This window comes from Geotrypetes seraphini, chromosome 3 (genome assembly GCF_902459505.1).
Source record: "Geotrypetes seraphini chromosome 3, aGeoSer1.1, whole genome shotgun sequence".
Taxonomy (NCBI): Eukaryota; Metazoa; Chordata; class Amphibia; order Gymnophiona; family Dermophiidae; genus Geotrypetes; species Geotrypetes seraphini.
In genome coordinates, this window is record NC_047086.1 from 412,430,560 (window position 1) to 412,453,910 (window position 23,351).

The window sequence follows — 23,351 nt, forward strand, 5'->3', positions numbered from 1 at the left end:
TAGGAGACACGTTGACAGCATGGGTTAGGGACTGGCTTGGAGGTAGGCTTCAGAAGGTGGTGGTAAACGGTACCCCCTCCGAAACGATGGAGGTGATCAGTGGAGTGCCGCAGGGCTCGGTCTTGGGCCCAATCCTATTCAACATCTTCATAAGGGACTTGGCTGAGGGACTTCAAGGTAAAATAGCGCTATTCGCCGATGACGCCAAAATATGCAATGTAGTAGGCAGGAACACGTCAGACCAAAGCACAGGGCCGGACGGAAACTCAATGCCCGACAGTATGGTGCACGATCTACTCCTACTGGAGCTCTGGTCCAGGACCTGGCAACTCAGTTTCAATACCGAAAAATGTAAAGTCATGCACCCTGGCAGCCAAAATCCATGCAAGACTTACACCTTTAATGGTAAAATCCTACTAAGGACTGTAGCAGAACGTGACTTAGGGGTGATCATCAGTGAGGACATGAAGACTGCCAAGCAAGTGGAGAAAGCTTCATCTAAGGCTAGACAAATCATAGGTTGTATATGTAGGGGTTTTTTCAGCCGAAGCCCGAAGTCATTATGCCATATCCATGGTGAGACCCCCACCTGGAGTACTGTGTACAATTTTGGAGGCCGCATTACCGCAAAGATGTGCTGAGACTTGAGTCGGTATGAGGAAAGGCTGAAAAAACTGCAGCTATACTCACTCGAGGAACGCAGAGAGAGGGGAGACATGATCAAGACATTCAAATATCTCACGGGCCATATCGAGGTGGAAGAGGACATCTTCTTTTTCAAAGGCCCCACGGCAACAAGAGGGCGGGAAACTACACGGTGACACCAGGAAATACTTCTTCACCGAGACGGTGGTTGATCACTGGAATGATCTTCCACTGCAGGTGGTCGAGGCCAGCAGCGTGCCTGATTTTAAGTCAAAATGGGATCACCACGTGGGATCTCTTCACAGAGAAAGGAAGGGGAGAGTTATTGGGGTGGGCAGACTTGGTGGGCTGTGGCCCTTATCTGCCGTCTATTTCTATGTTTCTATGACCCTCAGCCACAAGAGGGCATCTGCTCAAACTCAGGGAAGGGAAATTTCATGGCGACACCAGGAAATATTTCTTCACCGAGAGAGTGGTTGATCCTTGGAATGAGCTCCCGGTGCAGGTGATCGAAGCAAACAGCGTGCAAGAATTTAAGACAAATGGGATGCCCTTGTGTGATCCCTTAGAGCACAGGTGTCAAAGTCGGTCCTCGAGGGCCGGAATCCAGTCGGGTTTTCAGGATTTCCCCAATGAATATGCATGAGATCTATGTGCATGCACTGCTTTCAATGCATATTCATTGGGGAAATCCTGAAAACCCGACTGGATTACGGCCCTCGAGGAGGGACTTTGACACCCCTGCCTTAGAGGGTTAAGCCAAGGGAACCTGTCACCAGGAGTGGGATCCCTAGGATAGTAGACTTGGGGGTGGGTCAGTAGAGTGGGCAGACCTGATGGGTTATGGCCCTTATCTGCCGTCATCTTCTATGTTTCTAAGCATTAATCAGCCGAAAACCTGAAGTTGTGATGCCGTTGTACAGGTCCATGGTGAGACCTCATCTGGAATATTGTGTTCAATTTTAGAGGCCAAATTATCAAAAGGATAAGCTGAGAATAGAGTCGGTTCAGTGAATGGCCACTAGGATGGTCTCAGGACTCAAGGATCTCCCATATGAAGAACGCCTAGGTAAGTTGCAGTTATACTCTCTCGAGGAACGCAGAGAGAGGGGAGACATGATAGAGACGTTGAAATACGTTACTGGCCGTATTGAGGTGGAAGAAGACATCTTTTTCCTTACAGGACCTACGGTAATAAGAAGGCATCCATTAAAAATCAAGGGTGGGAGATTTCATGGTGATATTAGGAAGTATTTCTTCACTGAAAGGGTGGTTGATCATTGGAATGATCTTCCACTTCAGGTAGTAGAGGCCAGCAATGTGCTCGATTTTAAGAAAAGATGGGATAAACATGTGGGTTCACTTCGAGGAAGTGCTTAAGGGGGAGGATTCTTGAGTGGGCAGACTCCCTTTTCTGCTGTCATATTCTATGTTTCTATGTTTCTAACATACAAAAGTTCCTTAGTAAGGGCAGCTTCATTGGACGCGCATCCAAAGTAAATGAAAAAGCTCGCACACACCTGCGCATAAATATTAGCCTCAAAAACTTCTTGCACATACAATTTTTGTATAAACTACTTAGGTCTAAGTGGTGTATCTATGTCATACATGCACAAATTATAAAAACAAAAACAATATCATAACAAATAAATAGTGAACGAAATATCATAAAATTTTATGGGGCTCATAATAAAAAATAAAAAAAAAAAACCATCTAAAAAGTGGCCTAAATAGGTACTTGGACGATCAAAAAGCCTGATCGTCCAAGTACCCATAATCAAAGCTGGTTTTAGACATATCTAAAACCAGCTTAGGCCTTTCCCCTGCCTCTAAACTCTTAGAGCGAAAAGAGGCGTTTTTAGAGGAGGGGAAAGGGCGGGCGGGAGGTGGGCCGACCTAGACGTGCAGAAGGTATAACCAAAACTTTAGACAGGTTGCCTAGTCGGCACTTATACGTTTTGACTTAGACCAAGTCAAAACAGGTATAAGTGTCGAAAAAGGGGCCGCTGAGCTGATGGCAGCTGGCGTGATCAGCTCAGTGGTCCGGCAACTTACCCACCCCCCACCGCATCCATCAGGGCAGGAGAGATGCCTCATCCCCCTGACGCAATAGCGATACCATCAAGTGCCTCCAAGCGTGGCACTTGGGATTGCTAAAGCGATCCACCCCCCCCTACATCGATCGGCCAGCAGAGAGCCCAAGCTCTCCTGGCCCCGCCGAGTACGATCGGGGCAATAGGGAGCCCAAGCCCTCTTGCCCCGCGGCACCCCGACCTTCCCCGACTCGATGGGGCAAGAGGGAGCCCAAGCCCTCTTGCCCCGCAGCACCCCGACCTTCCCTGACTACAATCAGGGCAAGAGGAAGCCCAAGCCCTCTTGCCCCGGCGATCCTGGAACCCTCCCCCTGCCGATAACGATCGGGCCAGGAGGGAGCCCAAGCCCTCCTGGCCACGTGACCGCCCCCTAGAAGATCGGGCAAGAGGGAGCCCATCCCCTCCTGCACAGGCAAACCCCCTACCCCCACTAAAATACAGGCAGGAGGTATCCCAGGCCCTCCTGCTCTTGAAGCACCCCCCCTCCCAAGCTCACCCCCCCCGAAGCCCCAATCGCCCCCCCGCCGACCCACAAGACCCCCCTGCTGACCCCTCGATCCCCCACACCCCTAATCCCCCCCTGTACCTTGAAATCGTTGGCCGGACGGATGGATGCCAAGCCCCCCCGTCCGGCAGGCCAACCATCCCAGGAATGGGGCCGGATTAGCCCAGGCGGCTCAAACCCCGCCCACAGGTGGAGCCTTAGGCGCCTGGGCCACCTGGAATAGGCCCATGAGCCTTACACCCCTCCTGTGGGCGGGGCTTTAGGCATATGGACCCAACCCGGCCCATGTGCATAAGGCCCCACCCAAAGGAGGTGCCTAAGGCTCCTGGGCCTATTCCAGTTGGCCCAGGTGCCTCAGTCCCTGGGCCAACCCTGTGGGCAGGGTTTGAGCCATTCCTGGGATGGCTGGTATGCTGGATGGGCGGGCTTGGCACCCGTCCGTCCGTCCAATGATTTCAAGGTATGGGGGATTGGAGGTAGAGGGGATCAAGGAGTTGGCAGGGGGGGTCTCACGGGTCGGCAAGCGTGGGAGGGGGGGTGTCAAGGGCCTGGGATCCCTCCTGCCCGATCTTCTAGGGGGGGGGGTCGCATGGCCAGGAGGGCTTGGGCTCCCTCCTGGCTCAATCGTTATCGGCAGGGGGAGGGTTCCAGGATCACCGGGGCAAGAGGGCTTGGGCTCCCTCTTGCCCCCATCAAGTCGGGGAAGGTCAGGGTGCCACGTGGCAAGAGGGCTTGGACTCCCTCTTGCCCCATCGAGTCGGGGAAGATCGGGGTGCCTTGGGGCAAGAGGGCTTGGGCTCCTTCTTGCCCCGATCGTACTCAGTGGGGCCAGGAGGGCTTGGGCTCTCTCCTGGCCTGATCGTTGTAGGGGGGGGTTGGATTCTGTAACCAGTGTTGTTTTTGACAGACACCGGTTACAGAATCCAGCTTTTAGGCGAAGGACTGGCTCCTCCTTCGCCTAAAAGCCCTTGTTTTGGGCGTTTGGGACTTAGGCTTTTTGGGGGTTGATTATATGGTTTAAGTTTAGACGTAGTGGTGGTCTGGGCGTTTAAACAGTTGAACGTAGAGGCAGGCCATTATCAAAAAAACCCTCCTTTTGGACTTTTTTTTTTTTATAATGGACATTTTCCCTGCTTCTACTTTCAATGTTTAGGGCCTTAGGCCAAAAGGGGACTTAGATGTTTTTTTTGATTATGCCCCTTCACAAGTTCAAGTCATTCTTTCTTGATCTTCCCTTAAGATTAAATACCAATCAAAAGCCCACTGAACTTAGAGAAAAGCATCTACAAATAACTGTGTTTTAAATAACTTCTTGAATGACATATGATCCAGACATAATCTCATCATTCCTGGCATGGCGGTCCTCCGGTTCTGTCTCTTTGAAGTTGCAGGTACTTGCTATGGTCAAAGCAGTGAATTGCTCATATTTTGTGCACATCTAATGGACTCGTTACCATTCCTTTTCAGTTCGTTTTAAGTTAAGTTACACACATACACTTCACGGTATCGGCCCCAGAGACAGGTTTACAAGCTAAGGGAGGGAAAAAGGAGAACAAGACACTTTACCTGGGGATTTAGTCGAGCAAGTTCTTCAACCTTGTGCCACATCTCTTCTCTCTCTTTTAATTTAAAGCGCCCTCTAGAAGTGAAGATTAAAAAGAATTCTCTAAATGAGGGAATTAGGAGGTTTTGAAGTTTTGACACTCCCCTGGTCAATTTTGGCGTTTTAGTTTTACCACCAATGTGGACAACACAGGACTCTTAACCCAGTGAGATTCAACATCAACTCAGCTAGTCTATAAAAATCTAAGTGGCTTACAATCTTACGCAGGTGGGGTGGTGAAGGCTGGAAGGGGCCCTTTTGCCATACTGCACACCCTTGCCTAGGTCTTTCCTGCATGCTGAGGCAAACTGGTCTATTTTCTGGATAATTTTCCCATTAATGTGTGCTCCTGCCACACCTATTTTGTAAGTAGAAAGAGCTCACGAGCTAACCCTGTATTTGTGCTACTACCCTTTACCCCGGAGCTAAAACTAAAGTTTCTTTTTTCTGCTCATGGGAACTGTGCGCAGAGTGCAAAATTCCCATGGGGTGCCTGCAGTAAGCAAGTGGCTAGAAAAAGGGCCCCTATGTCTCTCTCTTAAGCAATTGCTCAGAAGTTTGTAAACGTTAATAATGGGAACAGTATTTTTTCTTCTATTTTGATGGAACATTTTTTTTTTTTTTTTAAATTATCTTCAAGTTCTGTTTGGACCTTTGAATTCCTCGATATCCAGCCAGTGATATTAGTGTTGCTATAAACATTTCCCATTGCTGGCTGAATTAGTCCCCAACATTTAGTGCTGGTTGGGCACCAGAATGAAATACTGGGGACTAAGTGTATGCTGGCAGGCTTCCAGGGCTTATGCTGGCCTTGCCGATATTCAGCTGAGACCAGATAGGCAAGTTATTCGGCCCCGGCTGAACACTGAGCCAGGACCACATACCTATTTTCTTTCCAAAACCCTCTCTTGACCCTGCTGCAGATCTTTCAAATCTCCGCTCCCATTCCTTTGTCATGTGCCAAGACTTTGCACCCACCCTGCAACTTACTTAGTCGTTCTTCGTAAGGGACATCCTTGAGCCCTGAGACCATCTTGGTGGCCAATCGTTGAACCAATTCCATTCTTAGCACATCTTTCCGATACTGTGGCCTCCAAAACTGTACACAGTACTCCAGATGTGGTTTCACCAAGCCCGAGCTGATGATGCAGTTGTACAGGTCCATGGTTAGACCACATCTGGAGTACTGTGTACAGTTTTGGAGGCCACACTATCGAAAAGATGTGCTAAGAATGGAATCGGTTCAATGATTGGCCACCAAGATGGTCTCAGGGCTCAAGGATGTCCCTTACGAAGAACGACTAAGTAAGTTGCACCTTTACTCTCTCGAAGAACGCAGAGAGAGGGGTGACATGATAGAGACGTTCAAATACGTTACTGGCCGCATTGCGGTGGAAGAAGATATCTTCTTCCTTACAGGCCCTACGGCGACAAGGGGGCATCCGCTGAAAATCAGGGGCGGGAGTTTCCAAGGTGACACTAGGAAGTACTTCTTCCCCGAAAGGGTGGTCGACCGTTGGAATGATCTTCCACTTCAGGTAGTTGAGGCCAGTAACGTGACTGACTTTAAGATCAAATGGGATCAACACGTGGGCTCACTTCAAAGAGGTACTTAAGGGGAGGGTTATTTGAGTGGGCAGACTTGTTGGGCTGTGGGCCCTTTTCTGCCGTCATGTTCTATGTTTCTATGTTTCTACCCTCCACCTCTTGATGACCAGATAGGCTCCCCGGGGCCTACTTGTGTACCTGGTGGTCCAGGTTGAAAAGGTGACGGTGAAAGCTAGAAGGATGCTAGGGTGCATAGGGAGAGGTATGGCCAGTAGGAAAAAGGAGGTATTCATGCCCTTGTATAAAACTTTGGTGAGACCTCATTTAGAATATTGTGTACAATTCTGGAGATCTTCAAAAAGATATAAACAGGATGGAGTCTGAGGAAGGCTACTAAAATGGTGCATAGTTTTCGTCATAAGGCGTATGGAGACAGACTTAAAGATCTCAATCTGTATACTTTGGAGGAATGGCATGAGAGGGGAGATATAATAGAAATGTTTAAATACCTATGTGGCGTAAATGTGCATGAGTCGAGTCTCTTTCAATTGAAAGGAAGTGCTGGAATGAGAGAGCATAGGATAAAGTTAAGAAGTGATAGGCTCCGTAGTAATCTAAGGAGATACGTTTTTACAGAAAGGGTGGTAGATGCGTGGAACAGTCTCCCGGAAGAGGTGGTGGAGACAGAGATTGTGTCTGAATTCAAGAAAGCCTGGGATAGGAACGTGGGATCTCTTAAAGAGAGGAAGAGATAATGGTTACTGTGGACAGGCCATTTGGCCTTTATCTGCCATCATGTTTCTATGAGTGCAACCCCTCACTCTTGCCCCCTTGCAGCAGCAATCGAAAATGGAACTACAGGAAGTACCACAAGCTGCTGCTGGAGGTTGCAACATCCATTTTGGATTGCTGCCTCAAAGGGGCAAGAACGCAGGGCCTGCAATCTTGCCCTGAAGACCCCTCCTGGACCAGCAGGTACACAGGTAGACTCTGGGTGTGGGGGGAAGCCTACCTGGACCTGGATGTAAATATCATTGTATTCATGCAGGATCACAATTTTATGACAGTTGAATATCGCCATGTCACCCTGCAGGCTTATCTTCCCCAAGCCGTATCATCAAAATGATCCTGCACGAATACAGTGAGAGATATTCCCCTGAAGAAGCCGTGTGCGAAACAGATGCAATCCATAAGGATAATAAAGATAAGTGCTGTTATTTACAATATATTAATATGAGCAGTTATATTTGATGGGACTGAATAATTTGCATTTAAGAAGAAACTGATTCAAGAAATATTTGTAAATTGATCAAGTGATGGGAGTAACTAAAGTTGGGTAGAACAGTTCTGCAGAATAGTGTTCATTGGCACAGGCTGTCCCACTTACTGAGGTCTTTTTTCCTCCTTTAATTAACCTGCCCCTCGGAGACTTTAATCTACACCTAGAAGACCACACCTCAAAACAAGTCGAAGATCTACTCTCATACCTCAATGCACTTTCCACCAAATCCTTAATCCCCAATCCATGCATGAAAAAGGCCACCAACTTGATATTGCAGCATACACAGCCCAAAACTCTAATACACCAGACATCCACATCTCCAACGGTACCTGGCACCCCTCCCTCTGGTCAGACCACCACAAATATGCCTTCAATATCAACTGGACACAAAGCAACAACAAACCTGAACCTCACAAAACCTCCTACAAAACCCGTCAAAAAATCGAACCAACCACATTCTGGGACAAAATAGACCCCGCTGTAGACACTATAGACTCAACAGATCCTATAGAATTTATACACCACTGGCGAACCTTAAGCGAAACAACACTGAATAAATTAGCCCCATTAAAACCTAAAAACAGAATTTGCAGGCCTTCCGACTAATGGTTCGACACCGAACTACTACAACTAAAAAGGCGCTGTAGACAACTCGAAAGAGCTTGGAAAAAACAGAACCAGGATCAAACCAAAGTCGAATGGAGAAACCTAATCAAACAATACAAGATCAAACTTAATGAAAAACGGAAACCTACCACTCCAAACTAGTTGGCACAGCAACCTCAGACACTAAAATGCTCTTCAAACTTGTAAAGAACCTCACTGACACCAAACTTCTCTTAGCCACCCAAGGAAACCACCCACCAACAGCCTCCCAACTAGCTGACCACTACAAAAGCAAGATCACCACAATCAGATCCACCTTCAACAACTCATCAACATACCTTGATGAGATCATAACAAAACCTACAACAGAAGACCCCATAGCAGCAGACAGGACCTGGACCACCTTCCCACTAGTTCAATGGTCTGACATGGACCGTCTCTACAAAAAATATAGCAAAGCATCATGTCACTTGAATAACTGTCCCTCATATCTCCTAACAAACGCCACTCCTAAATTCAGAGCCAACCTCATGTAATGGATTCAAACCACACTCACGGAAGGTCAATTCCCACCTGAACTAGGTGAAATTATAATCACCCCTCTGTTGAAAGATCTCAAAGGCCCAATAGACACCCCCTCTAACTACAGACCCATCGCCTCAATCCCACTATACGTTAAAATAATAGAAGGACTAGTAGCACAATACCTCACCAATTACCTAGAAGACCACAACATACTTCACCCCTCTCAATCAGGATTCAGATCCAGTTATAGCACAGAGACATTATTAGCAATGCTACTAGATACAGCTAGACAGCACCTTAGTAAAGGAAGAAGAATGTTGCTAATTCAATTCGATCTCTCAGCGGCATTCGACCTGGTTGACCACACCATACTGCTTCAGATACTTTATGCCATAGGGATCTCAGGAGTAGTATACAACTGGTTCCAAGAATTCCTAAAAACAAGAACCTACAAAGTCAAGTCAAACGACCACAAATCGGACCCCTGGTCTAACCCCTGTGGAGTCCCACAAGGATCACCGTTGTCGCCTATGCTTTTCAACCTCTTCTTATCATCCCTCGGCATCACCCTAGATACCCTAAACGTAACATCTTTCAGCTACGCTGATGATATATCCATACTACTCCCCTTCGACATCCAAGACCTCACCTCGTTAGGCAACCTAAAAACAACACTGGAAGCAGTGGAAGAATGGATGCTAGACCACAAACTGAAATTAAACTCGGACAAAACAAAATTCCTACTACTTGAAAAGGACAAAACCCCATCCATAACAGAACTAGAAATAAACGCCACCAAATATCCCATACAGCCCTCTCTCAAAATCCTTGGAGTGTCGATAGATAGATGCTGCACAATGCAGATCCAAATCAACAAAACCACTCAAAAAGCATTTTTCACCATACGCAACTTACGAAAAATAAGAAAATTCTTCGAAAAAGATCACTACAGGATCATAGTCCAATCTCTTGTCCTGAGACTAGTGGACTATTGCAATATCCTCTACATTCCTTGCCCCACAATCTTGATAAACCAACTACAGACCATTCAAAACGTAGCCCTCAGGCTGATCTATTCACTCGGAAAATTTGACCATATCACCAATACCTACCTAGACTCACACTGGCTACCGATACAAGCTCGAATCCAATTCAAATTCCACTGTCTCTTATTCAAATCAACAAAGGGAGCTGTACCCACCTATCTCAACAACCGGCTAAATCATAACAGCATATCCAGACCAAGAAGAACCCAGACCCTATTCTCCTACCCACCACTTAAGGGAACTCAGCGCAAAAAAATGTACGACGGCCTCCTAGCGACGCAGGCAGCGAAGCTGGACCCCTCCATCCTCAACCTGCTGACAACTACATAGAAACATAGAAATTGACGGCAGAAAAGGGCTATAGCCCATCGAGTCTGCCCATGCCAATGACCCTGACTTTTACTCCCCTATTGATCCCATGTGAATATCCCATTTTCTCTTAAAATCTGACACGCTGTTGGCCTCAATCACTTGCTGAGGCAGCTCGTTCCAATGATCGACCACCCTTTCGGTGAAGAAGTACTTTCTAGCATCACCTTGAAATTTCCCTCCCCTGATTTTCAGCGAGTGTCCTCTGGTAATCGAGGGCCCTGTAAGACTGAAGATATCATCTTCATCTCTATACGCCCCGTGATATACTTAAAGGTCTCAATCATGTCCCCCCTCTCTCTTCGCTCCTCCAGTGAGTACATCCGCAGTTTTTTTAGTGACTTTAAATCATTCTGAAAAGAAATCAAAACTCTGCTTTTCAAAAAAACTATACAACCTTCTTATCCCCCCCCTCGCTTCCTCCGCCCTCCATGCAAACTACCAGCTAACCTCCTCCCTTCTACTTTTATCCCTCTTTTGACCCTTTCAAGAAACCAACCCTAAACCTCTTCTTCCCTTTTAGTGATCCTAAACTCTCCCCCTTACCTTACTATTTAACGCCCCTAATCTGTAATTCCCTTGCATCCACTATATAAGTGTCCCCTGCATCTACTGTGTAATCATCCCCTAAATGGCAACTTCCTGGCAATGTCCAGCTATCTTATACTGTAAATAGTAACTTCCTGGAAAGGTCCAGCAATCTTATACTATAAATTGTAACTTCCTGGAAATGTCCAGCTATCTTATACTGTTGTTTGTAACTTCCTGGAAATGTCCAGCTATCTTACACTGTAATCTGCCTAGAACTGCAAGGTACAGGCAGAATAGAAGTCACTAATCTAATGTAATGTAATAAATTATTAATTTTTGGTCCTATGTGGTGATTACGGGATGCCAGATGATTACCCACTATAACATTTTGCTGACCTACAAGTCTGTTTATTCTGCTGCCCCTCTCCTCTCTCCCAGAGAACTCCGTTCCTCAGATAAGCTGCTCTTAGCTTTACCCTTCTCTACCACTGCCAATTCCAGACTTCGTTCCTTTTATCTAGTTGCCTCCTATGCCTGGAATAAACTATCTATGTTTGTCCACCTCGTCCCTTCCCTTCCCTTGTTTAAAAGCAGAATGAAAACTAATCTTTTTGATTTAGCCTTCAGTTCAGAAATCTACTCCCCATTGCCCTCCACCTTAGCCAGCAGATTCCATGCCCCCTAATTGTATCCCCACCCTGGCATCCTGTTTGCCTGTCTTGTCTGTTTAGATAGTAAGCTCCTTAGAAACATAGAAGATGACGGCAGAAAAGGGCTACAGCCCATCAAGTCTGCCCACTCTGCTTACCCACCCCCTGTCTATGCCCTAATGACCCAATTTTCTTATCTTGACCCTAGTAGGGATCCCACATGGGTATCCCATTTATTCTTAAAGTCTGACACGCTGTCTGCCTCGATCACCTGCACTGGAAGCTTGTTCCAATGATCAACCACTCTCTCTGTGAAGAAATACTTTCTGGTGTCGCCATGAAATTTTCCGCACCTGAGTTTGAGCGGGTGTCCTCTTGTGGCTGAGGGTCCCTTGAGAAAGAAAATATCATCTTCCACTTCGACACGTCCTGTGAGGTACTTAAATATTTCGATCATGTCTCCCCTCTCCCTACGTTCCTCGAGAGTGTAGAGCTGCAATTTGTTCAGTCTCTCTTCGTACGAGAGACCCTTGAGCCCCGAGATCATCCTGGTGGCCGTCCGCTGAACCGATTCAATTCTGCGCACATCTTTACTGTCATGTGGCCTCCAGAATTGCACACAGTACTCCAGATGAGGTCTCACCATGGCCCTGTACAACGGCACTATGACTTCAGGCTTTCGGCTGACGAAACTTCTATTGATACAACACAATATCTGCCTTGCCTTAGATGAAGCCTTCTCCACTTGATTGGCAGTTTTCATGTCTGCACTGATGATTACTCCTAAATCTCGTTCTGCTGAAGTCCTAGTTAAAGTTTCTCCGTTCAAGAAGTACATCCTGCATGGATTTCCGCTTCCGATGTGCATGACCTTACATTTCTTAGCATTGAAGCCTAGCTGCCATTTTGAGGACCAACTTTCCAATGTAAGCAGGTCCAGCGCCATATAATTCTGTAAACTGCATTCACTTACTATATTACATAGTTTGGCGTCATCGGCGAATAGTGTTATTTTACCTTGAAGCCCTTGAGTCAGATTCCTTATGAATATGTTGAAAAGGAGTGGACCCAGGACCGAGCCCTGCGGCACTCCACTGGTCACCTTCGATGTTTTAGAGAGGGTACCATTAACCACCACCCTCTGAAGTCTGCCACTGAGCCAATCATTGACCCATGCAGTTAGTGTCTCTCCTAACCCCATCTTGCTTAGCAGCCTGCGGTGTGGAACACTGTGAAAAGCTTTACTGAAGTCCAGGTACACGACGTCCAAAGACTCTCCCAAGTCCAACTTTCTTGTTACCCAGTCAAAGAAGCTGATGAGATTGGATTGGCAGGACCTACCCTTGGTGAATCCATGCTGACTGGGATCCCGAAGATTCCCTTCATTCAAGATCGTGTCCAATTTGCTTTTAATTAGTGTTTCCATGAGTTTGCACACTATTGATGTGAGACTCACCGGTCTATAATTCGCAACCTCTGCCCTGCAACCCTTTTTATGCAGAGGAACGACATTAGCTAATTTCCAGTCCAGGGGAACTTTCCCCTTACTTAGGGAGAGATTGAATAGCTCAGCCAACGGTTTCGCCAGGACATCGCTCAATTCTCTGAGCACTCTTGGGTGCAAATTGTCTGGTCCCATGGCTTTGTTCACCTTGAGTCTTGCCAGTTCACTGTAAACTTCACCTGGTGTGAACTCAAAATTCTGAAACGGGTCTTCTGTGCTTTGTGTTGCCTTCAACTGCGGACCGTGTCCCGGTGCCTCACAGGTGAAGACTGAGCAGAAGTATTCATTCAGTAGTTCGGCTTTATCGGAATCTGCTTCCACGTAACTTCTGTCCGATCTTCTAAGGCGTACTATCCCGCCTGTGTTCCTTTTTCTGTCACTAATATACCTGAAGAAGGATTTGTCCCCCTTTTTAATGTTTTTTGCCAGAATTTCTTCCACTCAAAGTTTTGCCTCCCTAACTGCCATTTTGACCGCTGTAGACCTGGTCCTATATTCTACCTTTGCCTCTCGTTTCTCCATGCGCTTGTAGGAGAGAAACGCTTTTTTCTTCTCCTTAATGAGGTGCGAGATCTCCGCGGTGAACCATTGGGGTTTATTGTTTCTTTGTCGTTTATTTACTGATTTTATGAAGCGGCTAGTTGCTTCATGTATGGTTGATTTCAGTGTTAACCACTTAGCTTCTACATCATCGGTCTCCGCTTGGTCCTGCAGCGTCCGATGGACGAAATCTCCCATGCGTGCGAAGTCTGTGCCCCGGAAATTGAGTACCTTTGTTTTCATGTTTGATCTAGGGAAGCCTTTCCTAAGGTTGAACCATACTATGTTGTGGTTGCTGGAGGCTAGCGGATCTCCTACTGAGACCTCTGAGACACTTTCCCTGTTGGTGAGTACCAGGTTGAGGATCGCCTGGGCCCTAGTGGGCTCCGTTACCATTTGTTTGAGACGTGCTCCCTTTATGGAGGTTAAGAGCCTCCTTCTACCGCTGGTTGTCGCTGAAAATGAGTTCCAGTCTGCATCAGGCATATTGAAGTCCCCTAGCAGTACAGCTTCTCCTCGTAGAGTGATATTCTCTATGTCTTCAATTAATTCTGCGTCCATGTCTTCCAGTTGTCTTGGGGTCTTGGGGGTCTGTATACCACACCTAGATACAGGCATTTTTATCTGCCTCTTGCCAGGTTTACCCAGAGGGACTCCCCGGTGTACTTGACATCTGTGATCCTGGTGGTTTTGATGTCCTCTTTAATGTATAGAGCTACCCCCCCTCCTAACCTGCCCTCTCTGTCCTGACGAAGTAGATTGTAGCCCGGTATAGCCCATATCCCACCCCCATGTGAGTCCGTGAACCAAGTTTCAGATATTGCCACCACATCTAGGGTCGGCATTCCTTATTTCAGCCTCTAATTCTAGAATTTTGTTACCTAAACTGTGTGCATTGACTTACATGGCCCTCCATATCTTGTGTTTGCTAAGTCCCTGTGAGGCGTATCCTACCCGAGTCGGTGTGACTCCTAAAGAACTGTTTGCAATGTGGGTACTTACCTTGGACATGGAAGCGGGAGTTTCAACTCACCTCATCAGGATAAGTCCTTTCTGCACTCAAGCCCAATACTGGATTGGGTGGGCTATTTGGCCCTTATCTGCTATCATGTTTTTCTGTTTCTCAGTACACTCCTTAATAACTAGCCAAAAATATAACATACTCCTTTTATAAAAATTGCCATATTGGGACAGACTGAAGCTCCATCAAGCCCAGTATCCTGTTTCCAACAGTGGCCAACCCAGGTCCAAAATACCTAGCTAGATCCTAAGTAGCAAAACAGATTCTATGCTTCTTATCCTAGGAATAAGCAGTGGATTTCCCCAAGCCATCTCAGTAATGGCCTTATGGACTTCTCTTTTAGGAAATTATCCAAACCTTTTTTAAACACCGCTACGCTAACTAATTTCACCACATTCTCTGGCAACAAATTCCAGTTTAATTATATGTTGTATGAAGAAATATTTTCTCCGCTTTGTTTTAAATCTACTACTTAGTAGCTTCATCGCATGTCCCCTAGTCCTAGAATTTTGGAAAGAGTGAACAAGCGATTCATATCTACTCTTTCCACTCCACTCATTATTTTTAGACCTCTTATCTTATCACTCTCAGACATCTCTTCTCCAAGCTGAAAAGCCCTAACCAGTTTAGCCTCTCCTCATAGAAAAGTTGTCCCATCCATTTTATCATTTTTTTCACCCTTCTTTGTACCTTTCCTAATTCCGCTATATCTTTTTTGAGATATGGCGACCAGAACTGCACATATTTGAGGCCATACCATAGAGCGATACAAGAGCATTATTACATTTTCATCTTTGTTTTCCATTCCTTTCCTGATAATTCCTAACATTCTATTTGCTTTCTTAGCAGCCACCGAACATTGAGCTGAGGGTTTCAACGTATCCTCAACAATGACACCTAGATCCTTTTCCTGGGCAGTGACTCCTAACACAGAACCCAACATCACATAGCTATAGTTTGGGTTCCTCTTTCCCACATGCATCACTTTGCACTTGCTCACATTAAACGTCATCTGCCATGTTGATTCCCAGTCTTCCAAGTTTCCAAGTTTCCAAGTTTATTAGTTTTTAATATCCCGACCCATAAAACATAATATCTGGCCGGTTAACAATATAATTTAAAAGAGGGGAGTAAAAAGGGAAGATTGGATAAAATATTTAAGTGGGACATAAATGACAAAAACCAGACAGACTTGACTGTGAGGATAGTAAGGGAGGAGGGGGAAAAAAGTACATTTATAAGAAGAAAAGGGGAAGAGTGGTAGGGAAAAAACGTGAAGGTGGGGGCATATTGTAGTAGTAATTGCTTGCAAGAGGAGAGAAAATAGAAATAAAAGAGAAGAGAGAGAAGATAGATAGTAGAAAATCTAGGTTAGGTTAAAAGAGTCATGAAATAAGAAAGGTCTTTAGACAAGATTTAAATTTAACAAGTTGTTGTTCGTCGCGGAGGTATTGTGGCAAGGAGTTCCATAATGTAGGGGCAGGTAACACAAAGTTTGTTTTACGAGTATAATAGAAATCTTTTAGAGGGGGGATGAAATACGTTTTTGATCAGAGGATCTTAGAGTGCGGGAGGAGCATTGAGGTATCAGGATGTTTGTCAAGGAATGAAGGTTGATGAGATTGTTTAATTTTAAAGCAGAGTAAGATGATTTTATAGGTGATACGGTGGGTGATAGGGAGCCAGTGAGCTTCTTTAAGAGTGGAGTAACATGGTCAAATCGGCCTTTTTTATAATATAAGTTTTATTGCAGTATTTTGGTAGTAATTGAAGGCGACGTAATTCTTTTTGGGGAAGGCCATTGAGAAGGGAGTTACAATAATCTAGGTGGGAGATTACTAAAGAATGAGTCAATACAGTAATAGAGTCAGTGTCCAGGATAGAAAGTAGGGATCGAATAAGGCCCTCTTGCAGTTTTTCACAATCCTCTTGCGATTTAACAACTTTGAACAACTTATGTCCTCAGCAAATTTAATTATCTCACTAGTACCGTATTTTCTCGCATATAACGCGCGCGTTATACGTGGTTTTTACGTACCGCGCATACCCTTGCACGTTATACGCGTGAGCGTGTTGTACAAAATTTTTTTTACATAGTTCCCCCCCGACGTCTGATTCACCCCCCCACCGCAGGACCGCTCGCACCCCCACCCCGAAGGGCCGCTCGCACCCCCACAGCCTCCCGACCCCCCCATCATGTAGAAGCTCCTACCCGGTGTCCTGCTGCATTCCTCTTGGCGGTCCCGACACCCGACACGAATCGGGGCAAGAAGGGAGCTCAAGCCCTCTTGCCCCAGCCAACCGCGGCACCCCCGACACGATCGGGGCAAGAGGGAGCTTAAGCCCTCTTGCCCCCCGACTCCCCGACACGATCGGGGCAAAAGGGAACCCAAGCCCTCTTGCCCCGCCGACTCCCAACTCCCCGACAATATCGGGCCAGGAGGGAGCCCAAGTCCTCCTGGCCCTGGTGACCCCCCCCCCCCGCTAGTTGTTCGGCCAGGAGGGAGCCCAAAACCCTCCTGGCCACGGCGACCCCCTACCCCCACCCCGCGCTACATTACGGCAGGAGGGATCCCAGGCCCTCCTTGCCCTCGACGCAAACCCCCCTCCCCCCAACAACCCGCCCCCCAAGAACCTCCGACCGCCCCCTCAGCGACCCGGCGACCCCCCTGGCCGACCCCCACGGAACCCCCACCCCCCATCTCCCGTATCTTTGTGTAGTTGGCCGGACAGATGGAGTCAAACTCGCCTGTCCGGCAGGCAGCCAACAACGGAATGAGGCCGGATTGGGCCATCCGTCCCAAACTAGCTCCGCTACTGGTGGGGGCCTAAGCGCCTGGGCCAATCAGAATAGGCCCGGGAGCCTTAGGTCCCACCTAGGGGCGGGGGCCTGAGGCACATGGGCCCAACCCGACCAAGAAGAAGGAAGTTACATCATGAATTGAAGAAACATGGGGAAAGAATACATGAGAGAAGAAAGATGTTACATAATACAATGGGGTTACAAGGTGAAGAAAAAACCCCCAAAACAAACAATCTGAGATTGAGGTGATCTGATTAAGCAAGGAATTTGCCAAATAGAACGGTTTTAATTGATTTTCGGAATGTGTTGTAGGTCTGCCTGGCTTTATTTATGTGGTTTCCCAGCCAGGATTGCTGCCTGTTTGCTTGTAACATGAAGGTTCTGTCTAGGAAGGATTTGTATTTGCAGCCTGTGATCTTTGGGTATGCAAAGATGTTTTTGTTTCTGGTTGTACGTGTGGGGTTGTGTAGAGTGAAGTGTGTTTGCAGGTAGGAAGATGCTAGGCCCCAGACTTGTTTGAAGCAGATACAAGCAAATTTGAACAGTATTCGCGCCTCCACAGGTAGCCAGTGTAATTTCTTGTAATAGGGGCTAATGTGGTCTTTTTTTCTCAGTCCGAAGATCAAACGAACTGCAGTGTTTTGTACTAATCTTAATTTTTGTCCTTTTTTTTTTTTTTGGGATACCCAGGTAGGCGATGTTGCAGTAATCTAGGATAGATAGGATCAGCGACTGCGCCAGTAATCTGAATGAAGTTGTGTCAAAGTATTTTTTAATAGTCCTAGTTTCCACAGCATGTAAAAGCATTTCTTCATCAGTAGGTTTGTGTGGCACTCATGGTTAAGTGAGTATCTAGAGTGATGCCCAGTATTTTTATGGTTTTGGCGATTGGATATTCATGGCCGTTTATTTTTAACGATGTTTTCGTTATTTTGTTGTTGGGGCTTGCCAAAAAGACTTGTTCAACGAAGTTAAGTCTCAAAGGCATCCCTTTGAATCTATCCAATGCTGTTTCATTAGGTAGATACCCCGGTAGGGTGTTCCAAAGCTGCGGTCCTGCCACAGAGAAAATTGTTGACCCCTTTGTGCCAAAGATTTTCAGAGAAGGAATGTCGATCATAGTGTTCTCGATGACATGTAAGGTATGAGAAGGCAGTCGAGAAATATCAAAAGAGTTTGTAAGTCGTAGAATTTTGAAAATCAGTAGTACTATTTTATAGGTAATTCTGTAAGATATGGAAGCCAATGAAATGTTTTTCAGAAGGGGGGTCGCATGGTCAAATTTTTTTGAGTTTGTGATGATCTTTATAGCTGTATTTGAATTATTTGTAGCCTTTTTCAGTTCTTTCGGAAATGCCTTTTTATAATAAGTTACAGTAGTCCAGCCTTGATATTATGAGGGAGTGAATCAAAATGTTTAAAGCTGCTGGATGGAAAAATTATGTTCTTACCTGTTAATTTTCTTTCCTTTAGACGCAGCAGATGAATCCAGAGACCAATGGGATAGCACACATCTACCAGCAGGTGGAGATAGAGAAACTGATTAACAGGTGGTCCTATTGGCTGACACTCCTCCTGTATCTTCAGTATAGCTCCTTGCCCAAGCATCTGTAACCACCAATATGCTTAGCATGTAAAAAACTTCTTTCCCATAACAAATATCAAAAGGTAATAATGCAGAATACAACTATCAATAATAACAGACTTAATATCAATAATAACAGTCAATATGCAGAAAGGGTGGGGCTCTGGATTCATCTGCTGCGTCTAAAGGAAAGAAAATTAACAGGTAAGAACATAATTTTTCCTTCCTTAGCAACAGCAGCAGATGAATCCAGAGACCAATGGGATGTAGCAAACCAATCCTCAATTTGGGTGGGAAGCAAACACCGCCTCTGCAACAACCTAAGCACTAATCGCTGCCTCCGCATGTGCCCCCACATCCAGCCGGTAATGCTGAGATAAAGTATTCTTGGAAGACCAAGTAATCGCATGACAAAACTCCTCCAAGGAAAAAACCTCTGGACTAAATCCAAGTAGCTGCCATTGCTCTGACTGAATGGTCATGAAGTTCTTCCGCCAACCGCTTTCCTGCCGTCAAGTAAGCGTAAAGAATGTCCTCCTGGACCCTTCGAGCGATGAAGGCTTTGGATGCTGCCATATGTTTGTTGCATCCCTTGAAGAATACAAAGAGGTGATCTAAACGACTAAAAGTCGTTAGAAACCTACAGATTGCGGAGAATGCTATGCACTTTCAAAAAAATGCAGTGAAGAAAAGCTCGCCTCCCCAATTCCTCCTCCCAGGAAGAAGGAAGGAAAAGTGAGAGTGACATAAAAGAAAGGATGACACCACCTTAGAAAGAAATTGTGATACTGTCCGAACAGACACCCCAGAATCTGTAAATCAGAAATAAGAATCCCCGCCGTACAAGGCCTGCAACTCAGAAAATCATCGAGCTAAAGCCATGGCCACAAGAAACACCGTGTTCAATGTCACAGCCTTTTAGAGTCTCAAAAGACAAGGTTGAAATGAATCCTTCTGTAAACTGCGAAGAAGTACCTTAAGACTGTACTCTGGACAGGGCTTCTTAAGAGGTGTACAAATATACTGAACTCCTTTTAGGAACTGAACTACATGAAGTTGAGAAGTAAGTGAAGAGCGAGATACCTAGCCCTTGTAACAAGCTAAAATTGCCACTTGAAGTTGAAGGGAATTGAACGCTAAGCCTTGTCAATACACTTGTGCCAAAAAAGAAAGAATATAAATCATAGAACTCTGGAAGGGTACCAATGTTGAGAAGTACCCAAGAAAGGAAAAGCCTCCAAACAGAAGCATAAGTCACAGGTGAAGAAGTCTGTATCACCTGGGGAAGAGAAGAAATAACCTGCTTCGCATAACCCTTACACGTCAGCCATGACTTTTCAAAAGCTAGATCGTAATACCAAAATAGGATGAATATCCATGCTGATCGGACCATAGATGAGTAAATCCGGAGATACCAGGAATCTTAACAGTTCGGCCGTCGAAAAACTCATCAGATTCGCAGCCAAACAGGAGATTCTCTAATTACTGTGCCCTGAAAGCGAGCTTGAGATGGCAAATCCATCCAATCATCAACCAGGGGAAAAACTTAAAAAGAGAAACCAGAGGCGAGAAAGAAGCAACGCTGCTACCCCCTCTGACTGCCACTCCCTGCGTCTGCTGAAGAAGCTAGGAAGCTTTGAATTTCGAGACAAGGCCATGAAGTCTAGTTCTAGCAGATCTCACCTTTATACAAAGAGCAGGAACGCCTGAGCAAATAGTTCCCAATTTCCAGGATGTAGAAGATTTTACTACTACTATTTATTATTTCTAAAGCACTGAAAGGCGTACACAGCGCTGTACATTTTAACATACAATAGATGGTCCATGCTCAGATTTTGTGGTGAGAAAGTCTATCTGAACACTTTTCCTGTTCTATAAAATGATGCACTGACAGAAGAGGAAGATGAGATTCCACCCACTGAAGTAGAACCATTACTTTACTCGCCAACGTATTTTCCTGGCTGTAGAGAAATACCACTGACATCACTGTGCAGCAATTTGCTTTCTGCCGACCCATAACGGCAAAAAAACGGCTGAGTACAGGGCAGAATCTCTTTCTTAAGCACTGTAAGGCATAGCAGTACAATCGCAATTAAAGTAGTTAAGTCTTTTCAAGCAGAGAGAGTGGGGAAACACACACACAAGGTATATCACCGCAACAGTGGCAAAAGCTGTTGAAACACTCCTGACGCGTAGAACCCCGAAAACAGAGAAGCTGCGGGATAGTGACCTAAGTCAGCTGCAGAATAAACTCCGTGAACGCTGCGGTGCTCCCGCTAGCGCCGGAGACCCAAGCGCATGCCTATTTAATGGCGTAATGAGCTGGCTCTATCAAAAATGCATTAAAAACCTACCCTGAGTAGAGAGTTGCACGGGAACGGGGACGACGGGAATCCCGCAGGTTCCCCCTTCAGGTCGCGGGGAACCCATGGGGACACCCCCTAGGGTCGCGGAGATCCCGTGGGGACGCCTCCGAGGGTTGCGGGGTTCCTGCGGGGTTGGATACGAGGCTCGTCTTCTCCCTACCTGCCCTGCCGCAGCACACAGCCAATCGGAACAGAAGTCTTCCACGATGCCAGCGCTGACATCGGAGGGAGGGCTTAAGCAAAGCCCTCCCTCCCTCCGACATCAGCGCTGACATCGGGAAGACTTCCGTTCCGATCGGCTGTGTGCTGCGATCGGCAGTGGCGTACCAAGGGGAGGGGGCGGGGAGGGGCAGTCCGCCCCGGGTGCAGCCATAGGGGGGTGCACAGCCGGCCAGGTCCCCTTACCTTTGTGGCGCTTCCTCCGACTGACCGACAACAGGCCCGGTCCGACAAACCTCCCTGCTTGTAGCCGCGAATCTAAATTACTTTCTTACAGCAGCTTCAATACTCCAGCTGCTGTAAGAAGGTAATTTAGATTTGCAGCTACAGGGCAGGGAGGTTTGTCGGACCGGGCCTGTTCTGTTGTCAGTCGGGCGGGGAAGCGCCATAAAGGTAAGGGACAGGGAGGGAGAAAGGGAGGAAAGGTGGAGTGGAGAGGAAAAGACACTTAAGGGAAAACTGAGGGTGGAGAAGGACGCTAAAATTACTGGGGAAGACAAAGGGGTGGAGAAGGACGCTTAAAGGACTTGGGGAAGATGGGGGGGGGAGAAGGACGCTGAAAGGACATGGGGAAGACAGAAGGGGGAGAAGGACGCTGAAAGCACATGGGGAAGACAAAGGGGTGGAGAAGGACGCTGAAAGGACATGGGGAAGACGGGGGGGAGAAGGATGCTGAAAGGACATGGGGAAGACAGAGGGGGAGAAAGACGCTGAAAGGACATGGGGAAGACAGGGGGGAGAAGGACACTGAAAGCAAATGTGGAAGACAGAAGGGGGAGAAGGATGCTGACAGGACATGGGGAAGATGGGGGGAGAAGGACGCTGAAAGGAAATGGGGAAGAGAGAGTGGGGCAGAAGACACTGGCAGGGAAGAAGACAGAGATGCCAGACTATGGGGGGGAGGGAGGGAAGAAGATGGGTGCCAGACCAATTTGGAAGGGGGGAGAAAGGGAGAGGCACAGTAACAGAGCAAATGGAAGACGCAGAGAGAAAAGAGATAGTGGATGGAAGGAATTGAATGAGAACATGAGGAAAGCAGAAACCAGGCAACAAAGGTAGGAAAAAAATTCTATTTTTTTTTTTTTTTGCTTTAGGATAAAGTAGTATATTAGTTGTATTGATAAAAATTTATAAACATTAGAGGCTCTGGTAGAAACCCGTTTACAAAGTATGTATTATTCCCAATTAATATTTCCAAATTAATAAAGTCTTTTTGCTTATTTGTAAATGGGTTTACAAATTCAGTAGCATAATTAAATGAAATACTATTTCTGTAGTTTTATAGGGATGGGTGGGGACGGAGGGGATTCCTCGTGGGGACTAGTGGGGATGAAGGGGATTCCTCGCGGGGACGGGTTGGATTTCTCACGGGGACGGGTAGGTCTTTGGCGGGGACGGGTGGGATTTCTGTCCCCGTGCAACTCTCTAGAGCCAACCATTAAAATATTTTTTACACTGTCATGGTATAAAATGCTTAAAATAAACATTGGAGAGAAATAAATAAATGCTGCTTCATTCTTAACTTAGAAAAATAAGCACACGCCTATTGCGCTCAGTCAGGAACCGGCTATGGGAAGAACACACCCGGAGCCGTCCAAATATTTACCTCCACCTGGCTGCGGGAACTGCCAAGCAAAGTCCGCCTCGGGGAGAAATCCCACTACCGCTGTGGTGCTGCTGACAAAGTATGAAAACAAGCGCGCGCCTACAACACACGGGAAGGCATTAATTCAGTCAATGGAGCTCTCTATCCATACACCCGAAGCCCTTTACTGAATAAACTTCATACAAATGTAAATTTACTTGTCAGTCACTAAACCATTTCCACAATTCTACAAAATATAGCGTTTGATAAAAAACATATTTCTTTTGTAGACTCACACCAAACCCGCATCTCCACCACAACCAGA

At 46.4% G+C, this 23,351-nt stretch overlaps 1 protein-coding gene across 1 annotated transcript in view; it reads right to left on the minus strand.

Annotated features, from left to right (window-relative positions):
* Positions 1 to 23,351, minus strand: part of PPP2R5D (protein phosphatase 2 regulatory subunit B'delta) — a 391,698-nt gene that overhangs the window by 45,910 nt on the left and 322,437 nt on the right. The window contains exon 14 of the mRNA XM_033937705.1: positions 4,810 to 4,882. Within this exon, the coding sequence (XP_033793596.1) occupies positions 4,810 to 4,882 (73 nt within the window). The remainder of the gene's footprint in view (positions 1 to 4,809; positions 4,883 to 23,351) is intronic.